This window comes from Hirsutella rhossiliensis, assembly GCF_020360975.1.
Source record: "Hirsutella rhossiliensis strain HR02 chromosome Unknown scaffold00002, whole genome shotgun sequence".
Taxonomy (NCBI): Eukaryota; Fungi; Ascomycota; class Sordariomycetes; order Hypocreales; family Ophiocordycipitaceae; genus Hirsutella; species Hirsutella rhossiliensis.
The window spans coordinates 8,168,795-8,190,534 of record NW_025408668.1 but is presented as its reverse complement, the minus strand read 5'-3'; the positions used below and the strand labels follow the sequence as shown (position 1 = coordinate 8,190,534).

At 59.0% G+C, this 21,740-nt stretch overlaps 8 protein-coding genes across 8 annotated transcripts; 3 read left to right on the top strand and 5 right to left on the bottom strand.

Moving 5' to 3' along the window:
• Positions 1 to 153: 153 nt before the first annotated feature.
• Positions 154 to 1,189, top strand: HRG_02702 (uncharacterized protein; the record flags this gene model as incomplete). The annotated part of the gene is made up of 2 exons (XM_044861173.1): positions 154 to 264; positions 323 to 1,189. The coding sequence occupies 2 exons, from the start codon at positions 154 to 156 to the stop codon at positions 1,187 to 1,189; spliced, it is 978 nt and encodes a 325-aa protein (XP_044724806.1).
• A 360-nt stretch (positions 1,190 to 1,549) lies between these two features.
• On the bottom strand, positions 1,550 to 2,791 carry HRG_02701 (uncharacterized protein; the record flags this gene model as incomplete). Its single annotated transcript, XM_044861172.1, has 1 exon — positions 1,550 to 2,791. The coding sequence occupies one exon, from the start codon at positions 2,789 to 2,791 to the stop codon at positions 1,550 to 1,552; it is 1,242 nt and encodes a 413-aa protein (XP_044724805.1).
• Positions 2,792 to 3,548: 757 nt separating this feature from the next.
• Positions 3,549 to 4,165, top strand: HRG_02700 (dUTPase domain-containing protein; the record flags this gene model as incomplete). Its single annotated transcript, XM_044861171.1, has 2 exons — positions 3,549 to 3,804; positions 3,906 to 4,165. 2 exons carry the CDS (start codon positions 3,549 to 3,551, stop codon positions 4,163 to 4,165), a joined length of 516 nt encoding a protein of 171 aa, XP_044724804.1.
• A 349-nt stretch (positions 4,166 to 4,514) lies between these two features.
• HRG_02699 (phosphomethylpyrimidine kinase domain-containing protein) lies at positions 4,515 to 5,894 on the bottom strand (the record flags this gene model as incomplete). The annotated part of the gene is made up of 5 exons (XM_044861170.1): positions 4,515 to 5,094; positions 5,184 to 5,514; positions 5,575 to 5,654; positions 5,724 to 5,734; positions 5,841 to 5,894. 5 exons carry the CDS (start codon positions 5,892 to 5,894, stop codon positions 4,515 to 4,517), a joined length of 1,056 nt encoding a protein of 351 aa, XP_044724803.1.
• Positions 5,895 to 6,470: 576 nt separating this feature from the next.
• On the bottom strand, positions 6,471 to 7,428 carry HRG_02698 (rad9 domain-containing protein; the record flags this gene model as incomplete). The annotated part of the gene is made up of 4 exons (XM_044861169.1): positions 6,471 to 6,488; positions 6,553 to 6,842; positions 6,908 to 7,337; positions 7,387 to 7,428. 4 exons carry the CDS (start codon positions 7,426 to 7,428, stop codon positions 6,471 to 6,473), a joined length of 780 nt encoding a protein of 259 aa, XP_044724802.1.
• A 1,018-nt stretch (positions 7,429 to 8,446) lies between these two features.
• HRG_02697 (mysoin-binding motif of peroxisomes domain-containing protein) lies at positions 8,447 to 10,550 on the bottom strand (the record flags this gene model as incomplete). Its single annotated transcript, XM_044861168.1, has 5 exons — positions 8,447 to 9,108; positions 9,175 to 9,626; positions 9,682 to 10,151; positions 10,219 to 10,442; positions 10,502 to 10,550. The coding sequence occupies 5 exons, from the start codon at positions 10,548 to 10,550 to the stop codon at positions 8,447 to 8,449; spliced, it is 1,857 nt and encodes a 618-aa protein (XP_044724801.1).
• A 971-nt stretch (positions 10,551 to 11,521) lies between these two features.
• HRG_02696 (uncharacterized protein) lies at positions 11,522 to 13,555 on the top strand (the record flags this gene model as incomplete). The annotated part of the gene is made up of 1 exon (XM_044861167.1): positions 11,522 to 13,555. One exon carries the CDS (start codon positions 11,522 to 11,524, stop codon positions 13,553 to 13,555), a length of 2,034 nt encoding a protein of 677 aa, XP_044724800.1.
• A 734-nt stretch (positions 13,556 to 14,289) lies between these two features.
• HRG_02695 (involucrin repeat protein) lies at positions 14,290 to 21,394 on the bottom strand (the record flags this gene model as incomplete). The annotated part of the gene is made up of 4 exons (XM_044861166.1): positions 14,290 to 14,853; positions 14,914 to 20,477; positions 20,541 to 21,110; positions 21,226 to 21,394. 4 exons carry the CDS (start codon positions 21,392 to 21,394, stop codon positions 14,290 to 14,292), a joined length of 6,867 nt encoding a protein of 2,288 aa, XP_044724799.1.
• Positions 21,395 to 21,740: the final 346 nt, after the last annotated feature.

Genomic DNA, 21,740 nt, shown 5'->3' with positions numbered 1-21,740 from the left:
GTCAAAGGAAAACGTGCCCGCTCTTTTAAATCAGCGCATGCAAGGTACGCGCACCCCAACCTTGTAATCTGCTGCTCCATCCAGCCGTTGGTTGCTAAAAGAGCCCCCTGCCTTGACGCCAAAGCTCACCTGTAAATACCTCTCCTGTGCATCATGGACGCCAATCCGCGTGTCTCGGAAGCGGACGTCTATGCCGCCAATCTCGACTATACGCTCAAAGAGCTCCAAGGGAAGATCGATGAGCACCAGGCGGAGCTCCAGCGGGTGAGATCCCCTGGACATGAGCTTGACTTGGCCATGACTGACAGAAGAGACGGCATAGATACGTGCCGTCACCGATGAGGAGAGCCCCCTCCCCCCCGAGGAGCAGGCAGTCGTCATCAAGTCGGCCCTCGACGACTTGATCAACTCGGAACCCTTCTTGCCCTCTCCCGGCTCCCTTCTCCCCGCCCTGCTGGCCTTGCGCAGGACGCACCAGACGATTGTGGAATCAAACGGCTTTCTCGATTCGCATAGCCCCGACGTGGAGCGAGCCAAAAGGCAGCTCGAAGCCGACCACGCCAGTCTCAAGGATCAGCAACTCCTGGCCGATGCCCTTGACGTCAGGGTACAGTCCCTGCGGCATCAGCTCGACACCCAGTCCGACATGCCGCCCGAGGACGGCGCCAGGAAACGAATCGAAGAGCTCGAGGCCAAGGTGACCAATTACGACGCCCAGACGGCGAGGCTGATGAAGTCGCTGCTCGCCTTTATCCAAAATCACTTGGCCGTCATGCTCGCGGCCGAGGAGCTGGGAGGGCCTGTCGTCGGCAGCGCCCTGGACATTGATCCGCAAGACCTCGCCGCCGGCTTCAACGCGCAGGGAAAGCCCAGCAAGGCCAAGAGCGGCGCCGACAGCCGGGTAAAGCGCCAGCGCCGCATCGATGAGCTTTGGGGCACGGGCAGCGCGCAGGCCGAGGCCGCCGCCGACGACGAGGTCGCAGCAGCCGGGAGGGAGATGCAGCGGCTGACGGAGGAGCTCCTCAATGCGCTTGTCGAGGCCAAAGGAGACAACTCGGCGTCGTACGTGAGGCTGACCCGGGAATCGGCTGCCGCGAGGTTTCTCGTCAGGTCCAAGGTGGCGCAGTTTCACCCCAAGGATGCAACGAGGTTAAGGCTCGTCGACTTTGGCCGAGAGCTCGAGAGCTGAGGAGAAGCTCGGATGCTTCATCCAGCGGCTACATGCATTGGTGCCTCTTTGGCTAAGCTGCTGGGCACACTTGTCATGATATGGTCGTGCATATAGCCAAGGATGACGGCCTTGCCCGCGCCTCGATACCAATCGACTTCGCTACGCGCAGCAAGCGGTCAAGGCAAAGCCCTGCTTTTAACACGAGGGGCCGGCTCATATCGTGGCCTACGGAACCCCTCACATCATAAGGGCAGACAAGAGGCGGCCTCAACAGCAGGCTAGGCATGACCTCTCTCGAACGGATATGGTCGACGTGAGAGAAGTGTAGCTGCAGCCGACGGCCCGAGTATTTGCGCAGACTCGATGCAATTGGCGCTCCTACCTAGATCTGCTCAGATACCACTCCAGGGCCAGCTCTTCCTCCTTGGGATGCATCAACATCCTGTCTCTCACAGCCTCCAGCTTGTCTGTTCTGGTCTTAAACCACCTTGGCGCCGTCTTGCCTCCCATGTATTCATGGTAGACCCAGCAGGTCTGCCACCAAAAGCTCCCCTTGATGCGGTGGACGCCCTGACAACCCGGGCACCATTTGGATGTGAGTTTTGCGGTATCCGTCGACCGAGATGACGAAGGAGGCGACTCGACCGACTTGCTTTTCATGCGTACCAGCATCGTGTCGGTCTTTGCCGGCGGCAGGAGCTTGCCCGAGATGAACTCGTCGATGATCTCATGGAAGGCCACCGGGGCCTCTCCGTAGCAAATGGCATCGTTGACCTTTTTGCTCCAGCGCTCATGAAAGTCTGCATAGTAAGGCTCGACGCTTTCGAGAAACGAATCCTTGGCCAGTTGGTCGCAAATGGTCGAGCCCGCGATCTCGTCGCACCCTTCACTCAGGTCGATGACGTCGGAGGCCCAGGCGAGCCAATCCCGGGGACCCTCGCACTTTAGTTTCTCTATCAGTCTCTCAAACTGCGAGTGAGGTGGGTTTTGTTGACTGGAGCCAGGTCTTTCAAACTGCGGGTGAGGTGGGTTTTGTTGACTGGAGTCAGGTTTGACCCCCGTCATCAAGGACTCGAGGGTGACGAGCTTGAGGCGTGGCGTTGTGGCCTTGTCGCCGGCGAGGTGCGACTTCCATTCGTCGGCCACGCTCGAGTAGATTGTCACGTTCAGTTGATTCAGCTCCTCCTTTGCGGTGGCGTGCTCTCCGAGCTTGATCGAGTACTCGAGACAGTCGACACGGAAGCGATCCTGGCTGATGGCAAAGGACCGGCCAGCGAGGTCGAGCGTGAGCTTGTGTTCGAGGAAGCGAGCTTGGAAGTCTTGGTCTGACTCGTTTCTCCGGCGGCCTGCGAATGTGTCAAAGGCGGGGGGGACTGGGGGTTCCGGCCGGACAGGCTCCTGGAGCTGCCTGGCGCCTCTGGGATTGACGTATTCCCATATGCCGCCGAGCCTCGCAACGGTCTCGACGCGCTGCAGCCACATGTCCCAGCCCGAGCGGTCGGAGAGGATGGGGATGTCGCGCAGCACATCTTCGGTCCGGACGTCGGTGTCTATGCTCAGGTCCTCGAGCAGGTTGGGGATGAAGGGCGCGGAGCGGGAGCTCCCCATTCGCGCGGGCATGATGCCGGGTGGCCCAGACGGGCGGATAGCTCGAAAGCGAGTTTGCTGCAGGGTGTTTTCGGGGAGGGTTAAGGGGGGGAAAAGAGCGGGCTCGGGCTGAAGCTCGACGAAGCCTCGACGAGGCAAGGGAATAGACTAGTTAGTAGAAGAAGGGGTTAGTGGGTTAGTTTGGGCGAAGCAGCCGCGGGAGAAAAAGTCGGCACCGACTCCCGGCGCTCTTCTGGCAAAAGAAACGAGTGCCCGGAAACTCAATTTTTTTGTCAATTCACAGTTTGGTACCGCGTAATTACTAAGGCGCGCAGTGGCACCAGCGCCAGCCTTGCTCCTCTCTGCTGCAACCTTGCAATTTTGGTTCTCGCCAGACTCCCTTGTTTGCGGCAGGGCTTGCGCATCGAATTGGCCAATGGGCCCGTGTAAATCTGTGCAGTCGAGGGTCCGTCGAGGCAGAGGCATCTCGCAGCTTGGCAGCGATGGCTGGAGAAGGGAGCTTGATTACCTAAGGCCATCATCTTGCAGCTACCTGGGACGAGGTGCCGAGTGCACAGAAGCCCGCGCAGATACCCGGTACGTACCTTGATAGCCTGGTGAGCGCGTCTTTGGAGTCGCGCTTGTCGCGTCACCCAGAATTCCAGAACCCCCCCGCCCCTCCTCGTGCCTCCGAGCTCCAGCAACTCGCCTTTTCCTTGCCACCCCAATTCGCCAATTCGCCAATTCGCCCCATTGATCTCGCATCTTAGAGATAGTATCTCCCCAAACCATGTCGTCCACCACCGCCGCCGCCGCCGCTTCCCCGCCCTCCAAGCGCGTCAAGACGACCGACGACGGCTCGTCCATCATGGAGCCCGCCCCGGCCCTGCAGGTCAAGAAGCTCTCCGACCAGGGCCGCCTGCCGACGCGCGGCAGCGCCTTTGCCGCCGGCTACGACCTGTACGCCGCCAGGGACACGACGGTCCCGGCGCGGGGCAAGATCCTCGTCGACACGGACATTAGCATCGCCGTCCCCGCCGGCACGTGTAAGTCAAGCCCGGTTCAGACCCAAAGGACAGAGGGCACAGGAGGAGGGGGCACACGAACGCGCATGCTGACTTGCTGCGGGGGGGGGGGGGAAACAAAGACGGCCGCATCGCCCCCCGCTCCGGCCTCGCCTCCAAGCACTTCATCGACACGGGCGCCGGCGTCATCGACGCCGACTACCGCGGCCAGGTCAAGGTCCTGCTCTTCAACCACGCCGACGCCGACTTCGACATCAAGGAGGGCGACCGCATCGCCCAGCTGGTCCTCGAGCGCATCGTCACCCCGGACGTTGTCGAGGTCCAGGAGCTTGACGAGAGCGTGCGCGGCGCCGGGGGCTTCGGGAGCACGGGCAAGCAATGACGCGGGATGGGGCTCGGCGTCATCGGCTGAGGCCAATACAGGTCCCTAATGGCCTTGTGCAGTATCCTTCTTTCAGGATTCCAGATTGACCATGTTTGATGACTTTGGCGGCCTGGCTGCATACTTGGCTCCTGGGTTTCTCGGTGGAGAAATCCATAATCAAGAGCGCAAGGTCATAAAGAGACAGAACAGACGAAGCAGGCGACAGCCTGGGCAATCAGGCACATGCAACCGGCACACGGATAGAAGTCTTAGAGGAAAAAAGGTGAAAAAGTGGCATTGTCTATTCTACCCAAACTTTCACAAACATAATGAATGTGCTTCCATTGCATCCACTCTCGAGCTCCAGTTATATCGCCTTGGCCCTAAACTCCGTCGCCGGGGTGCGCAGGCAGTCCAGGTTCTGGACCAGCTGCAGCTCAGCAGCCTTTGTCTTGATGTAGTGCACATTCCTCTGGTCGGCCCTCTCGCCCTCGGTCATGGCGGCTCGGGTGCGCTCCACGACGGCGGGCATGGCGTCCCTGGTCCGCGAAAGCACCTCGTGCATGCTCGCCAGCACCTTTTCGGTGGCCCTGGCCAGCGGCAGCTCCAGCGCCGGCGTGGCATCGTTGCTCAGCCAGCTCGGCCGCTCGCGCAACCCGGGCACGTGCTCGACGGCCTCGCGCATGCGCGTGGTGATGAGGGCGCCAAACATGTCGCCCGTGCCGCAGAAGTAGCAGTCGATGGAGGAAAAGACAATCTTGAACAGCCGCGCCTTGCCGTCGGACGTCATGCTAGAACCCACCACGGAGAGATGGTCGGCCGGCTGGTCCGCGGCGGGGAGGCGGACCGAGGTGATGACGACGTGCGGGATGCGGTACTTGTCGTGCAGCGCTTGAATCGCCTCTGTCAGGCTCTCCATGCCGACGATGCTGACGCCAGACAGGAGCCTGGATGGGTGGAAGCGTCAGCCCAAGAACGAAAGGGGAAATACACAAACGGATGGAGAGCAACGGGCGGGAAAAGAAGCAACACGCACTCGGCTTCAAACTGGTTGGGGAGGATCAAGTCGGCATATGGCACGAGCGACTTGTAGGCGGGGACGACATCCTCTGCGACGTATATCTTGCCATTGTCGCCCATGACGGGGTCCAAGACCCAGAAGAAGCTGCCGGGCGCGCCTCGCGCCTTTTCCTTGAGCTCCTTGGCAATGCCGCCGACGGCTGCGACGGCCTCGGCGCCGGGGATGTAGCCCGAGAGCATCATGTCAAAGTCGTCGAGAAAGGACTGGCTCAGCCCCCTGTAGATGTCTGCAATCTCCTGGGCCGAGGCCTTTGTGCCCGTCCACTGCCTGTACCCGGTGTGGTTGCCTGCCGTTGCCTGAATTGAGAAGAGTTCTCCTTGTCAACAGCCGGTAGGACGAAACGTACTGAAGTGCACCGTGTTCAAGGCGGCCACGTCACAGCCCAGCGCCTGGAGCACGAAGACGGCGATCTTGTTCCCGACATAGCTGGACGAACGTGGACGTCAACAACGGATCACCTCTGTCTCCCCTTGTCGCGCCACGATGGCCCCTTACCCTGAGACGACCTGGAGCATGGCATCAGTGTCCCTGACTTTGAAGCGGCACGGCAGAGAGGAGGCCAAGGCCTTGTGGCAAACGAGAGGGCAAACGAGAGGGCAAACTGGAACGCACATGGCTGGCCACGGCCAGGACCCGCGTGGCGAGCACGGGGGCTCCGGCCGACATGGTGGGCGTCTGGTCGATTGGGTCGGTGCCGCTCACTTGACGCTGGAGAAGGAGTCTCCAAGGGTCGCGAGCCAATTGAGGGCCGGACGCGAAGCGGCGGGTGGACTTTGGTCGCTGGCTAGAGTCTGTCGCGAATTGACACAAGGGATCGGGGCTTGGCCACGTCGAGGCGGAGGACCCAGGTCTTCATAAGCCGTTACCTCACTGCCGGTACGAGGGAGACTAGAGCTCTAAAGTTAGTAGCGGTAATTAGTGCCAACCCAGGCAGAGCCCCGCCATTTGCCCCTCTTCCCGCCTGTCGTTGAAATCATGGACGACTCGCGACGTCTGGTCGCGTAATGCATTGCTTGAGGCGTGCATGCCAAGGTGGGGGCAAATAAAATCGAAAAGTCCAAGTCATTATCGTCAACGATGCGCCAGACAGACTGTTCTTCCCCCATATGTAGTTACAACAGAGTATCTCGGCAGCGCCTCGTCTCGCCGCGATCCGACGCCCGGCCCTTCCAAGCTCTAAACTCGCTGCCTCATCGCCGCCGACGTCTACTGGTCTCGCACATGCAATGCGGTACACCATTCTTACTCGTCGTCGCCAATCTGTCAAACTACTTGTTAGCGGCAATGACCAAACACGGGCCTCATCCAAGGCGACGAGACGCACCTTTGGCGCCAGATAGAAGCGCAGGTAGCTGCTACCAGACAGGTTGTACTCGACCAGCAGGGGTACCTCGCTGGACAGGCAGATCTTGACCTGGGAGGAAAGGGCGGCAGCCTTGCAAAAGTTGACGAGGTACTTGAGGGAAAAGGTCAGAGAGACGGGCTCCGTCAGCTCAATGTCGACGTTGAGCTCGGGCTTCTCGACGTTGGTGTGGCTCCGCAGCGTCACGGACCCGTTGCCAATGTCGCCGTTGCACGAGAACTTGACGCCGTCCTTGGAGGCCTCGATGTTGACTGCAAGTTGGTGGCGCGTCAGTCGTATTGCTTCTCGAGGAGGGCTGGGATGAGGTGTTACGTACCTGATTCGGACATGGCAGCCAGGTCTGTGCAGATTCTTCGAAACTCGGCAGCGGGCATGGCAATGGTGGAGGCATACTCTGTCTGCGGGATGCCCAGGTGCTCCTGGTCAATGTCCATGAGCTTGAGGTCGTACTCGCTGATGCGGTCGTTCTCGCTGCTCTCAAAAACGAGGTTGAGGACGTCGGGGGCGTCCTCGGCCTTGAGGGTCAGGATATCCTCGTTTTGAGCGGCGCGGAGAACCTTTGTCAGAGACGTCAGGTTGACGCCGAGGGCAATGTTGCGGTCGCATCGGTAGGGCGAGAAGCCCTCGGCCTTGAGCATCATGGACACGAGGGCGACGTGCGAGTTGTCCATGGCCTGAAGCGCGATGCCCGAGTCATTGCAGTCGAAGTTGCAATCCTGGACGAGCTCTTTGATGGCATCGACCACCTGCAGCGGGCTTCAGAATTGGTCTTCAGTCGACTGAAGGGTAGATTACCTTTTTCAGGATATTAGCCTGCTCGAGCCGTGCTTCCAGCATGTCTGTGTTCCACGGTCAGAGTCCACGTCGCGGCAATGACAGGTGGGAGCATGACGACATACCGTCGGATTATGTGAGGATGAAGGGTGCAAGGGAACAGTGAGGCCTGGGGGGGGGGGTGGTAAAAGCGAGCGGCTCCCGTTGACGAGGGCTCGAGGGGAGAAGAAGACGGAGACTGAAGAAGGAGGGTTGGAAAGGATGATTCAGAGAGAGGGTTCCTGAATGGTCTGGCGTTGAGCAGCTGCAGCTTGTGGCGTGCCGGACGTGGTTGAGGCTGGTCAAGATGGATGAAGGTGGGAGGATGGAGAGAGATTGAAGAGCGGGAGAGAAAGGCGGGCAGGCACTTTACGCGTACGCGGTCAGTTGGACGCGTCGCGTGGCGGGGTTCGGCCCTCACTGTCAGCTACCGTCTCTGCGCCAATTTTGCGCGGGGCCAGAAAAAAAAGAGGAGACAGACAAAAGATTCAGGGTGGAAAAGGGGGCCCCTGAGCTCGAGTAAGTCGATGGCACTCCGTCAAAACACGTACAAAGTGCACAGATGGCCATCATACGCTCCTAGAGTCGGTGGCGTTGGCGTTTGAAGCGCATGCGATGGATGATCCATAACCATGCGTTTGCCTGCACATCCTCCGAGTGCAAAACGCTTTGCGTCAATAGTGTTTCAAGCATACCTAGTCTGTATCTATAACCCTAGGCGGTAGATACATCGTCCCGTCTTGGTGCCATGAGCCTGCAGCGACCACCAACTGCCTGTTGCGTACGCTGTAAAAAGAGTTGCGGACTGTGACCGTACTTCGCTGGTTCGACAAACAAGAAGAAAAGAAAAGAAACCCAAGATCCAGTGCCTGTCCCGCTCAGTAAACAAATCGTCCGAGTCCCATGACTATATAAGTCCAAAAATAAAATAAAGGAAAAGAATGGTTCGAGGAGAACCAAGTATATCCAGAAAAGTCGTCATGCCCAGTGTTTGTACACCCAGGACAAAAAGCAAACGCCAAAGACTCCGTCGGCGGCCCCCTTACAGGGAGACGATCCGTTCCCCGGAGGGAGGGGCACTGGCACGGCTGCTCGGCCGCAAGCTGATGACCGTCTCCAGCTCCCGCAGCATGCCCCGCGTCGCGTCCATTTGTTGCCGCGCCTGTGCCTTTTGTTCCCTCTCCTCTCTCATCTTCACAAGCCTCTCGTCCCTCGTGAGAAGGCTCCGCGGCCGGGCGGGACGGGCCACGGCCTCAAAGATCTCGGGTGTTTGCGGCTCCGGCGGCTCCGATCGCGGTGATGACTGGCCCGTCAGCGCCTTGAGAGCATCTGCCGCGCCGCCCTCGTCCACTGTCGTGAGCCCGCTGAGGGAGCTCGTGGGTGATAGCGCCAGGCTCGCCGACGATAGCCTCTTCTCGTTTCTATCGATGCCAATAGCCAGCGCCGCCTTGCCTTCTTCCCACGCCGTCATGAGCTCCTTGAGATCGACCCCGATGGACTCGTATTGAGACATCAGATGCGGTCCTACCTCCGAGATGTCGTTTGAATCGTCCAAGGCCCTGTCCGACTCTTCTCTCAGCAGGTGGAGCTTGGCCTGCAACCCCCGAATCCCAGTCGACAGCGAGTTGAGCTTCCGCAGCTGAGAGCGCCACCTCTCCCTGTTTGGCGTCAGAGGGACCTTGGGAGAAGGCGGCACGGGGAAAGCTGCAAACAGTCAAGTCAGCGCAACTCTAAAGACGGACTCGACGCCGCCAGACATGAAGACCATACATTCTTCTTCGCCCAGAATCGCCCGCACCCTGTCGTAGGATGTCCTTGTCGAGACATTCAAGCCTCGCAGCGCCTCGACCGCGCTCCCCCAGCGGAGCAGCTCGGCGCCCTCCCCGTCGGCGTCGAGAGCTAGCAGGCCGCAAAGCAGCATCTTGCGCGCCGTGTGGAAGCGAGCTGCCAGAACCTTGAGCGTCCGCAGGGACTCCGGGTCGTCGAACTCGGTCTCGTTGTAGCCTTGAAGGGCATCCGAGACGTCAAAGTCGCTGATGTCATACATGTCGTAGTACTTTTCGAGTTCCGTCACTTCGGAAAAGCCCCTGACAACATTGGACGCCTGATTGTACTCTGTCAAGACGTCGCCAAAAGAATTCTTAATCGTCTTGCGCAAGCGCACGCATTTGCGGCCCTGGCTGCGGTCTTCAATCCGGCTCACAGGGGGTAGAGGTGCGCTACTAGAGGCAAGTCAGTTTCAAGAGGGCTTTGACGACACGTCCTGACGAGACCAACATGCGATATCCACGTGAGACTAGCTCCACCTCTTGGATCAAGGACAGGGTCGCCTCGGTCGCGCTGTCAAAGTCGTGAGAGTTGGATACAAAGGCTGCCATTTCGGAGAGGCATTGCTCTCTTTGGTAGCGCAGCCATTGCCGCCGTATGACAACGTGGCCCAGAAAAGCCGAGGCGGCGAGCACGGCCAGGAACAAGACCAAGCGCTTCCGCGTCACATGCGACAGCGCCCCACTGCTGCGAACCCAGCTGAGGAAGATTGCGACGGCTAGAGCCCCGAGTACCGGCACAAGAATGCCTTGGGTTGAGTGATGTTTATGTCCTATCGTTGCGCCGGCGAGAGTCGGAGCTGCAGGGCGGTGGCCTGGGATCGATTGGCCGCTCAGGAGCTGCGACGCAACAATGGTGTAGCGAAACTGCTCGAGGAACTTGGCATTGTCGGAGCGGTCGATACTTGCGGCGAGGACGGCCTGTTGATGAGGGGGCGCGGTCAGCGACAGTCGAGGGAAAGCACGGCAAAGGGGCGGCGAGTCGCACCGAGCAGTTTCTCCTGATGGCCCGCAAGGCCGAGGCATGGCGCGACTCAACTGAGGGCGCGGCGACGGGGGTTTTGGCACGAAAGCGAGCCTTTACTAGTGGGCGACCGGTGGGCGCAAAGGGCGAAGGGCTGGGAGGCGACGAGGAGCGCGACAGCGAGGACAGCGAGGACAGCGGTGAGGCGCCAACAGGAGCCCAGTCTGGGTCCGACTCGTCTCCTCCGTCTGCAGTTGGGCTCTGTCAGAACCGGCGATGCGAGCCAGCGGGGAGTAGGCCAGCTCACCTCTGAGGTAGTCGGCCAGGGGCGTCTCGTCGTAGACGACGGGCTCCATCTAGCGACGAGTCGATGATGGCGACGGGCTGACAGCAGGGGATCGTAGCGCCATGAAGCGCGCCGGCGCGCTAGGCACTCGGGATAGGGCGACAAAGGAGAATGAAGGACGCTGTAAGAATAGAGGGGTGAAGTGTTCTGCTTGCGTGTTGGCGGCCTCTACGACGGCACTGACGAGGCAATCATGGTGTTTGGGGGGAGAGGGAAAACAAGTTCGTGTTTACTCACGGCATGTAAGTTGACTTAGGTCGCGGCATGTACTCCGTAAACGGGTGGGCCGTTTGCGGCCAAATGTTTTGGGGGAGAGACACGGTTTTGCATGACACGAGCTACCTGCCTAACTTACTAGTATGTGCTTTACCCAATAATAGGGCAGATTCGCGAATCCTTGGGTACGGTATCAAAGTTACCTCACAAAGGTTAGGTACCTAGGTAGCTAGGCAGGTAGGGAGGACCGCGTATGTACCTTAGTAGACCTGCATCCACTGTAAATGGCCCTCTTTCAGCTGCCGGCAAGAGCCCAAAAGCACCGCCCCCAAGGCGCAACCCCAGCTGGGGAGGGGATGAACCGAACCAGGGGGCAGATCATGATGCACCGCATGAATCAAACAAGTCAGCAGTCAGGTGCTTCCTTTTGCACACCACACCGCAACAAAGGGACTGGCGACACCGTGCACTTGCACTTCCAGCAAGTCAAGTTCCATGTTAGTCGAGGTATCCGGAGTCTGGCCGAGTCCCAAACTCCGAATGTACAGTACAGAGCCTACCCCGTAATTATGTACAGCATTCCTCTTTGTCGCATATCGCGATAAGCACATGACTCAATAAGGTACAATAGCCAACCCTGTCGGGCTGACGTTTCGCCGCTCCCGCCTGCTGCATTGCTCCTCGGCTTCAAGCTTGGCCGAGCTCAACGACGACGCCGACCAGAGCATGAAGCTTCAATAACCCTCGCCCACTACCCTTCTGCCAATGCCCGTGCGGCCGGCGCCCGTTCAATGCCGGCGCGCCGTCTGCCGACACGCCGTCCCCTCCCCGGCCGCCGTCGTCCGGGTCCCCGTCGAGCCATGCAGCCGCCGCTCGACTTCTCCACGCCGATGCCTCAACTCGCACGCCGGCCCTCTCGAAGGCCGTCGCCGCATGGGAAAGCGCCATATGACGGGGCTCATGCCCGCCTCCTCCGTATACCCTCCCGTCTGGCAGTTCGATGCCCCTCCCGCCACCACCATCCCCCGATGGGAACCCCCGACCACGCCATTGTACCGAAGACAGAAACACGAGCGTCTGGGCCTCTCTGGCCTTCTCAACCACTTTCTCAGCTGGCTCGACCATTCCCATGCAGAGAAGCCCATGGTGCCGCCGGTGGCTATGCATGTTCATGCCGTGGACAGTACCGCTCAGTACCAAGCGACCCCTGAAGCAACCTCACCGGCCTCATCAAGCTCTTCACAAGCCAACCTCGAGTTCGTCCACCTGCGAAGCGCCATATGGGTGTTGGAAAACGTCGATGAGAACAGCTTGCAACCACTGTTCAACTCCTGTGCACACTCGCTATGGCACAAACTGCAAAGTGGAGAGTTGTCTCCCAACGCCTTAGACACCGCCGTCTTGGACCCCCTTGACTCGGCGACGAGGCAACGGATCCCGACAGAAAACATGGCGGACGAAATGGTCGCCTCCTTTCGCAGCATTGTCCTGTCGGCCCTCGAGGCTGTCCAAAGCGAGGGCGACAAGTCGGTCGATCCGACACTGTGGCTGAGCTTCGCGCAGAGGGTTTGCGGCACCAAGGGAAGACGACATGATATTCTACTCTTTGGCAAGCTGATGCGCACCATGCCAACTTCGCTGCGGGCGCAGGTCCCCCCCGATCACATAGCCGAGCTGGCTCGAGCAGTCGTGGTGGAACATGCGACCCGCGACGACCTGGCTCACCGCTGGTCAACTCAAGCCCACAGCTTCAGCCGTGCCTTGCAGGAACTGACTACGACGCAGCGGCAGAATCTTGACGACGACATGAGGTGGTTTTTACTGCGGCAGGATAGGGCAGTGAGAGAAAGGCAGATATTGTCCTTCTCCTGGCTGATCATCAAGGCTTACGATACTCAAGCGACGACGGCAGACTTGCTCAAGACTCATGTCGAGACAGCTCCACTAAACACTCGTGTCAGCAGTCTGAACCTGTGGCATCTCCTGGCGGCCCGGTTCATCGGGGCCGGAGCTGTGGAAAGCGAGCACAGCAAACTGCTGTTGGAGGCGGAATACGAGTCCCTGGGCCAACGTTGGACGTTTCTCGTTCTTGCTCTGATGGCCTCTCAGAAAAAGGATGAGAGCTTGCGTGAGCTGTGCTCCTTCTTGAGTAGCATTGGAGAGTTCGATACCATGGCCCAGGCCCTGACGGAACGGGCGCTCCCTGTTGTCCGCATAGACGCCGTCCAAGCGATAGCGATCGCCTGCAATGACCACAACCGGGCCCTTGCACTTCACGATGCTCTCCTCTCCAGGGGGGGGTCAGAGCGAATGCTGGCCTCATGGGACTGGACCATGTGGGTCAAATATGCAGAAAGAATCATCAAAGACCCAGCGATGGATTCTTGGCGCATCTGGGACGTGCTTCACCTGAAGCGTCGCTCAAGTAAAGACAGGAGGGATCGGGACGAGACTGCCAGCGACGTCGACGCCAAGGTTCAGCTGCTGGACCAGATAAGCCAGTGGTTCATGGAGGCGACACACATCAATGACCGTCAGCTGCTGCGAGAGCTGGAAAAGGTCATTTACATACAGAGGGGTTTAACGGGGACTCTGACACGGCAGTCACTGGCCCACCTCACAGACCTATTGACACGCGACCTCTCTCGAGGCCGCAGGGGCCGGACGGAGCGGCTAGAGTGGCTGGTCCAGTTGGTTGCCCAGACACAGGGCATGGACAAGGCAACCCGGGTGGCGTCGGCCATCAGAGGCTGGAGGTGGACGCTTGCCCGGAGGCGCGCCGCGGAGTTGGTAAAGTAGGGGCGACCCCGTTGGATAACGTGGACATCCACGAATATCTTTTTATAATCCGTACATACCATTGCACAAAAACGCTTACAAACAAAGATGATGGATAGAGAGAGACTGTAGGTGAGGCTGAAACTGGAATTTAAATTGCCTCGTAGGGTTGAACTCTTTCTGATCGTCTTGACAAGCCGCTATGCTATGTCTTCCATGACAGCTGCGGAAGATGCGCCAACAGAGACGATCTACAAGCAGCAAAGCATTCCTCCGGGAGTAGATGACGCGCGCTCCCTACATCCAGGTTTATGTTGTGTTGGTCTCTTCGTCGAGGCTGATTTGGGCCAGGGACCGGTGGAGCGTGGTGTAAGGAAGAGAACATTACTGTCGAGATTGAGTAGCTATGCCCAAAAGGAAGAGACAGCTCTATGGTTCGTAAGTGGTCGTTAAAGTAAAGTACAGCATGAGTGATAAATCAAGAATTACATCAAATTTTTTAACAAGAAAACGCGCGGGATATCGCGACCGCTTTTCGCCCCAATCTCATCATTTTTGACTCAAAAACAAAACCCCAGACCGTTTGTCCCGAGGACGAATACAAGGGGACAGACATTTCATACATGAAGAGGATCAAAAAGAAGAATATGAAAATCGCGTGCCCAAACTGCGCCAGCGATGCCGGTTTTTGGTCCGTTTCGCCAGTCTCGAGCGGCCGCGGGGTATATGGAGAAAACAGCTCGCTGCCAGCCCTTCTAGACATCGCTCGCCAAGTAATGCCCCTCAGACGGTGCCATGGAGTGGTCTGTCACGACACTGATGCGGCTCGGGGCGCCGAGGGATGCGCCGCCGGCGTCACTAGACGGCGTGAAGTGGCGCTTGCCCTTGTCGCGGGCCACGAGCACTTGTGCCGGGCAGACCACAACCTTGTCCTCGCCCACACCGTCATCGTCACCTCTCTTGACGACCAGGGGGAAGAGCACGATCCGTACCACGGCCCCCTGCGCCTCAATCTCCTCGTTGGTCATGGAGAGATTGCCGCTCCGCTCATTCATCATGGCGGCGTCAAAGTAAACGGTGGCGGCCAGTTCACCATCGGCATCGTACTCAGGCTGCAAGGGTGGAAGCATCATGTACTCGGCTCGCTGGGTGCGCATCTCGACCGACAGATCAACGGCTTCGCGCATCACCCTGCGCAGCTGCGACTGGATCTGGCTCTCCAGGTTGCTGGGCGGAGGCAGAATCTTGCTGAGGGTCTGGAAGATGGCCTGCACGACGGCCTCGGTGTCAAGCTCCCTCTGTTCCTTGAAGTTGCCTCTCTTGCAAAGCAGGGTCAGGGTGACGGCGCGCCACTGCCGGACCGCTTGTGCAGGGCCGACCTCGATGAGGAGCTTCTCGAGGGACTTGAGCTTCTGGCGCTGCTCGCGATCCATGCCAAAGAGGTATCGGGTGAAGACGAACTCCCAGATCATGTTCATGGTCATGGACATGAAGATGTCGCGCCGCCTGACCCGGTCGTTGAGGTACGAGTCGACGTCGGAGCCGTCGAGGACTGCATTGTCCAGGCGGTCGATTGTCTTTTCGTCGTTGATCTCGCTTGTCAAGCGGCATGCACGCATGTCAGAGAATTTTGAGAAGCGGAGGACCCACTGCTGGACGTGGGAGCACAGCTGCTGGCATCGATTGTCGAAGTAGTCCTCGTCTTTGAAGTTGAGGAACTCGGGGCTGCTGGCCTTTGAGTCGAGTATCTTGCGCTGCATGTCGCGCATTTGCTCTTTGGCAGACTCGAGCTGGGCGCGGAGGCCGGCGATCTCGGCGTCCTTTTCCTGCAGCGTCTGGCTAAAGGTGTTGTGGACGCCGCGGGCCTCGTCGAGCTCGCGGGCGACGGTTGCGTAACGGACCTCGAGGTCGGCGTAGCGGCCGCTGTCCTTTGCGGCGAGCTCTGCGTTTGCGCTGGCGAGGCCATCGTTGACCTCGGTCAGGCGACTGACCTCGTTGTGGAGAAACTGCAGCGACTGCTTGAGGGATTCGATCTCGGCGTCGCGCTCTGACAGGACGGCGGCGGCGCGCTGGCTCAGCTTGTGCTCGGCGTGGGAGCGGGCCTCGGCCAGTAGGGTGTTTTCGGCCATGAGCTGCTCGACGCGCGACTCGAGCTCAAGGACCTGCATGCTCTGGCGGCGGCGCATGCTGTGCGGGCGCGTGGGCGAGCGCGGCGAGCCCATTCGACCCTCGCCGAAGCCATCGTAGACGTCCGCCATTTCGCCTCCTCGGGCCCGCGCGCGGCTCTCGTTGGCGACGGGCGGCGGCGACGGCGACGAAGAGCCGGATGCTTGGTACTTGTCCGTCTCCTTGTCGTGCGTCGTCGAACTGGTTGCGCTACTTTGACGCCGCAGAGCTCGCAGGTCGCCGCTCATGCGCTTACTCATCCGCCGAAGTGGGGGGGCTGGGGATGACATGATGCTGCCTGGACTCTCAGGCCGAAACTTGAGCGGCTCTGGCGTGTGCCGCCGCGCTAGGCTCGTGTTAGACGCCGTCCGCCGCGCGCCAAAGGACGCCGCCTCGGCCCGTTCCGACAGCGCCTGGCCTCGGCTATCGGCGGCATGGCTGTCGCTCGCGCTGCGCTCCGCTTGCCGGCTCCCGGTCAAGGCCAACGACGACGACGAGGTCGCCGCCGCCACTCCGCCGAGGTCCCCGTAGCTCTTCTTCTTGCTGCGCTTCTTCTCTGGCTCGGGCGTCGCCTCTGCGGCCGGCGGCTCCCGCAGCACGGGCGTCCCACCCCGAACGACGGGCGTCCCGTACGGCGACCGACGTGGTTTCCCCCCTTGGACCACGCCGCCGGGCTCGGGGGTGCGAGCCATCATCTCGGCTCCGTCTCCGGTGTGGACGCCGCTGTCTCGCTGCTGCTGCTCCCACATGAGTTTGCCCCGGCGCTGCTGCGGGTTCGGCGAGCCTGATCCAAATCCGCTATCGCGGTTCACATCCGGCGTTGACCAGTGGTGCCGGGTCGCTTCCGCCTCTGCCTCAGCCTCGGGAAATTCTTGCACCGCAGGCAGCGCACGGGATGACGATATCTGCACATCCATCGCCTCCGGTGTTGCGCTGCCCTGCCCGGCTGGCCCCTCTCGTTCTTCCCTGAGCAGCCCACCAACTGGCTCCTCCACCTCCGGTCCTCGACGAAGCAGGCCAGCAGGCTCTGCCTTGACCAGACCTCTCTCTCCCCGACCCAGTATCGGGCTCTCCGTGAAATCCTCGTCCAGAGGCGCCCCTTGCCGAGCCGTCTCTTTCCAGCCCTCCTCCGACTCAGTCAAGCTTTCGCTCACGAATGCAGGAGCGCCTGCCTCCCTGGCATTGCTGGCTTCCGCCTTTTCCTCACTGTCACCCCAAAAGTTCTCGTCCATGCTTGGTCCTTGTTGCGTCTCCAAGCCTTTCTTGTCTGCCCCCTCCCACAAGGCTGGGTCGTCGAAAAAGTCTTCCTCCCGTGGCTGCCGCTTGTCCACAATCTTCTGCTTTCCCTTCTTCTTTTTCTTGCTGCCTCCAAATTTCTCGGCGATCAGAGCCACCCCGCCAGTTATCGCACCAGCTGCTGCGACTTTCTCCGTGTTGCTTGGCCCAGATCCCTCGACAGTCTCATCCTTTAGCGTCGCTTCCTTGATGGGCGTGCTGTTCTTTGCCGGTAATGCAGCTCGAAACTCCGTCCCTGCAACCGATGGTCCGTGGTCGCCCTCCCGGACATCATCAAAGGTACTTGCCCCCATGTCGGTTGATGTATCGCCGGAAGGTGCAGAGGTGTTCTCAATCTGCTTCTGACCAGGCTCGGAGATTGATTGCTCGACGAATGCCTTGGAGATCTCAATGGCCTCTGAAGCCGGCGAGGCCGCCAGAGCCGAAGCCGGTGAGTCGACGCTCTCCTTGTTCACTCCCGCCTCGGGTTTGGATACAGGGGAGTCGGCTCCATCGTCGCTCGCCGGCAGGCCCCTCGTCTCACCCTTTGTCGTGGAAGTTTCTTCAGCCTCACTTGGGAATGAGGCGGCAGGAAGTCTCTGGCTGGAAGAATCGGGTTCCGAGGTCAGAGCGATTGGCTGCTTTGATTTCCGCCTCTTGTCCCTTTTCGCCTTTTTCTTTGCTGGGGCTTCCCAGATGCTGTCTGGACTGGCTTCAGCAGGAGCAGGATCCATGTTCAAGACCATTGGCTCTTTCTCCGCTGATTTCGATACATCGACTGGGTCCTCAGGAGCGTCCACGTCCATCGCATCTCCAGCGATGTGCTCTTCGACGACCGAGGCAATCTTGGGCTCTTCTAGCTGGCTTTTGCCCATTCCTCTGCCGGCAGGCTCCTCAGGCTGAGCTTCAGACAAGATAAGAGCCCCGGAATCCTCGGCTTGGTCAGTCTTTTCTTGAGTGAGGGAGATGGATTCGTCGGTGGGCACCGCGGCGAATCCCTTGCCCTTCTTTCCCTTGCTTTTCCTTTTCTTCTTCGATGTGGGCCACTCATTCTCGGTTTCGACTGTAAGCTTGGGTTCTGTGCTCGGCTTCTCCGCTTCAAGGTCTGGACTTTTCTCTTCGGTTGGAGGGGGTTCAGTCGGAAGTGGCTGATCCTTGGCTTCGCTCGAAGGAACATCGCCGGCAGACGGCGGGCCCTCGGTCTCAGGATCCCGCCACGAGATCCCTGGAGTGTCTGTCGCCTCTTCTCCTTCGCCTCGCTGGGCTGGCTCAGTCATAGACGCCGAGAGGTTGTATACAGGGACCTCAACAGTCTGGGAGGGTAGCTGAAGCCCCTCATTCGGCCATTCTCTTTCGGAAAGAGGCTCAGTCGCTTTCTCAGGGTCATGTGTTTGTTCACCAGTCTCTCCAATCTCTCCAACGGTTTGGACTGGGTCTGGCTCGGCCAAAGTCTCGGGCTCAATCGCTGGTGTAGCAACGCCGCTGCCGCTCTTGCCCTTCCCGGTCGTGAAAGCCCATGTGTCGTTGTCTTCAAAGGATTGAGACGTCTGCTCAGGCTCTGTGGGCTTGGGCTCTTCAGGTTGTGGAAGAAGGTTGGCCGCAGGTTCAGGGCTAGCTTTTTCGATGGGTTGTCTCGAGAACTCTGCGGATTCAGGCTGTGAAGAAGCACCCGACTCCGTTGCAGGCGTCAGCGCCCCGCTACCTTTGCCCTTTCTATTCTTCTTTCCTCTCTTCTTGGTAGTCGGGGCCCATTCGTCCTCTGCGTCCACTGTCGTGGGAGCTTCAAGAGCCTGTGCTCCCACCATCCCAGGAATTCCAGGGGTCTCCACCTCCGCCATCGTGGGAGCTTCCAGGGCCTGCAAGTCTGGCTTGGTCTCCATAGCATCCACGTTAGAAGCTGCTCCGCTGATGGTTCTGGTGTGCTGGGATTCAGAGGCTGCAGGTTCGGGAAACTGCTCTGCTTTGACGATAGACATGCTCTCGGTATTGCTTTCAGCAGCACCGGGATCCGTCTTGCTTCCCTCTCGGTCCTCTTGGTTCTCGAACGGTACTTCGAGCCCACCATCCCCATCTTCTCGGACACTTTGCGGTGTCTTCCGAGGGACTTCGACAGAAACAAACGACACACTCTCCGACACCTCATCCGCCCACGACCTGACCGGCTCAGGCTCGCGAGGTTCTCCCGCGGGCTGGGGCTCCTCCGCGGGCTGTGACTCTTGCACATGGTGTGTCTCTCCCACAGGCTGCTGCTCCTCCTCCGCGAATGGCTCCATCGGTGGCCGAGGGCTCTCCGCTCGGTGTGACTCCTCCGCTGTCTCTTCCTTTGCTTCCATGCTTGCACCCAGAGCAACACTTGCAGCCAATGGGCTAGCCGCTGCAAGAGCGGCTCTCTGCGCCCTTTTCTTGTCCTTCTTCGATTTCTTGGTCGAAGACCAATCTTCCGAAGACTCCTGCGAAGTCACTTGCGCGACCTCCGGCACCTCTGGTATGCTCTCCAGAGCAACAGATGGAACATCATTCGACTCGGCCAAAGGCATGGGCTCGCTCCGCTCTGGGCCATCGTGTGCAGACTCAATCAAGCCACCCCGCTTCTTCTTTTTCTTCTTGTCCCGCTTTGAAAGCCTCTTGTCTGGCATGGTTTCCCCGAGGTCCTCAGAGCTAGGCGCATCTCGGCTGTCTGCTTCGGAAGTGGAGACATCTTCAGCTTTTGTTGACTCGATTTGCTGATCCAAGCTCCGAGATCCTTCGGCTTCGATGGCCTGAGCTGGGATAGCTCCTTCGGCCGGAGGTTCAGGATTCTCACCGATTTCCGGCACTGCTGTTTCTTCAGGAGCTGGCGTGGGCGCGACTGACGCCATCGTATCATTGACATTCGCATCGGCCACCTCTGGCTTTGGAGCAGCAAGTTCATGAAGGGGTTCGGGCGCAGTTTCGGATTGATGCTCGACAAGCTCAGGCTTCTCATTTCCTTCGAGGATGGGCTCAGTTCCCGTGACTGGGAGATCGGAGTTCTCGGTTGTCGTCTCCTCCAAAGGTAGAGCCGTGAGTTGGCCGCGTCGTTTCTTCTTGCCCCTCTTCCCTTTCTTTCCAGTCACAGAGCCAGACCATTCTCCATCTGTGCTCTGGTCCTTTGGCGTCGACACTTCAATGTCGACACTTTTTGGTGAAGACAATTCCTCGTCGTGCTTTGGGACACTCGCCGTCGCTCCAATGACGCTTTGCTCTTGCTCATGCAATGTCTCCGGCTCGTTGGGCTCACTCAGAGATTCGAGGCTTTGTTCGACTGACTCTGGCGGGGGAGAATCTTGGGAGAGATTGGCAGTTTCAGCAACAGCCTCCTCTTCCTTCGTTACCGAGAGACTCGATGCTGTAAAATCTTGAACCGGGGAGTTCCGGTGAAGCGAAGAGAGCATTTCTTCGTATAGAGTAGCATCTTTCTGTGTCTCAACAGTGGCGGAGGGCTCTTCTTCTGTCGGTCCAGGAAGATCTGACGCTGGGGAATCTTGAATGAAAGAGGCCTGGTGAAACGCAGAAATCACTTCTTCGTCTTGAGCAGCATCCTTACCGCCCTCGCCAAGGACAGACGGTTCCTCAGAGCCGACAGGATCCCCAGCAAGGGAATTAGGGTGAGGCGCAGGAATCGCGTCTTTGTCTAGAGCAGCATCCTCCTGGGTCTCGACAGTGACAAGGAGCTCTTCTTTGGTCGGTTCAGGGAGGTCTGACGGTGTCGAATCTTGAACTGAAAAGGCCCGCTCAGGTACTGAGATCATAGTGTCCAGAACAACGTCCCCCTCAGCCTCGACGGTGGCAAAGGGCTCTTCTGCTGTTAGTCCATGAAGAACTGATGTAGTAGAATCTCGCAATGAGGAGCTCTGGTCAGACGAAGCTTGCTTATCAAGAGTGGCATCTTTCTGGGCCTCGGCAAAGGTAGAAGATTCCTTGGGGCTGGCAGGCTCAACAGCAGGGGAATCTGGATGAGGCGCAGAAAACACTTGTTTGTCGAGAGCGGGGTTGTTTTCGGTCTCGTCAATGGCGGACGTTTCAAGATTGACACGCTCCGCAGCGGGGGGGTCTTCGAGTCGATAGGGATCATCTCGAGAGCGAGGCGCGGATTCGTTCGTTTCCCCTCCCTTGTCTAGACTTTGAGAGGTATCGGCACGAATTTCATCTCCCGGTGCTTCTGTCGCGGTTTCTTGCCATTCGATTAACACTCGTTTCTGTTTCAAATGGTAGACTGTCAAAATACCTACCTTCAATACATGCAGCCTCAGTCTTCTCAATACTCCCTTCTGTAGTCTGGCCGGAGATTCCATCGACCTCCGCACGAACTTCAGAATTTTCGGGCTCGGCGCTCTCGAACGGCGATTCAGCTTGATCCGAGACTCCGAAGTCAGAGGTGACAACCGACTCCAGTTCCATATGTTCCTTTTCCAGAGTCTCCTCAGGTATCGCCTTCGTTGATGGCAATACAGCTTCGCGTAAGGGATCAATGGCAGGGAGTGGCTCTAACTCAAATGCCCTCTCAGCCCCTTCGGGCGCCGCACTATCAGATGACAGATCTGCCTTGGCAAAGGCTTCTGGCTCAGCGGTAGGGATTGGGGCGGGCGGTACCACCGTGTCCTCAGGATTCTCGGGGATTGTCCCTCTTGACTGTAATTCGGTTTCACTAGAGGCTTCTAGGTCAGTGGTAGGGTCGGACTGTGGCACCACCGCCTTTTCAGTCTCTTTGGCTGCGGCACTCTCAAGCGGCAATGCCGCCTCACCA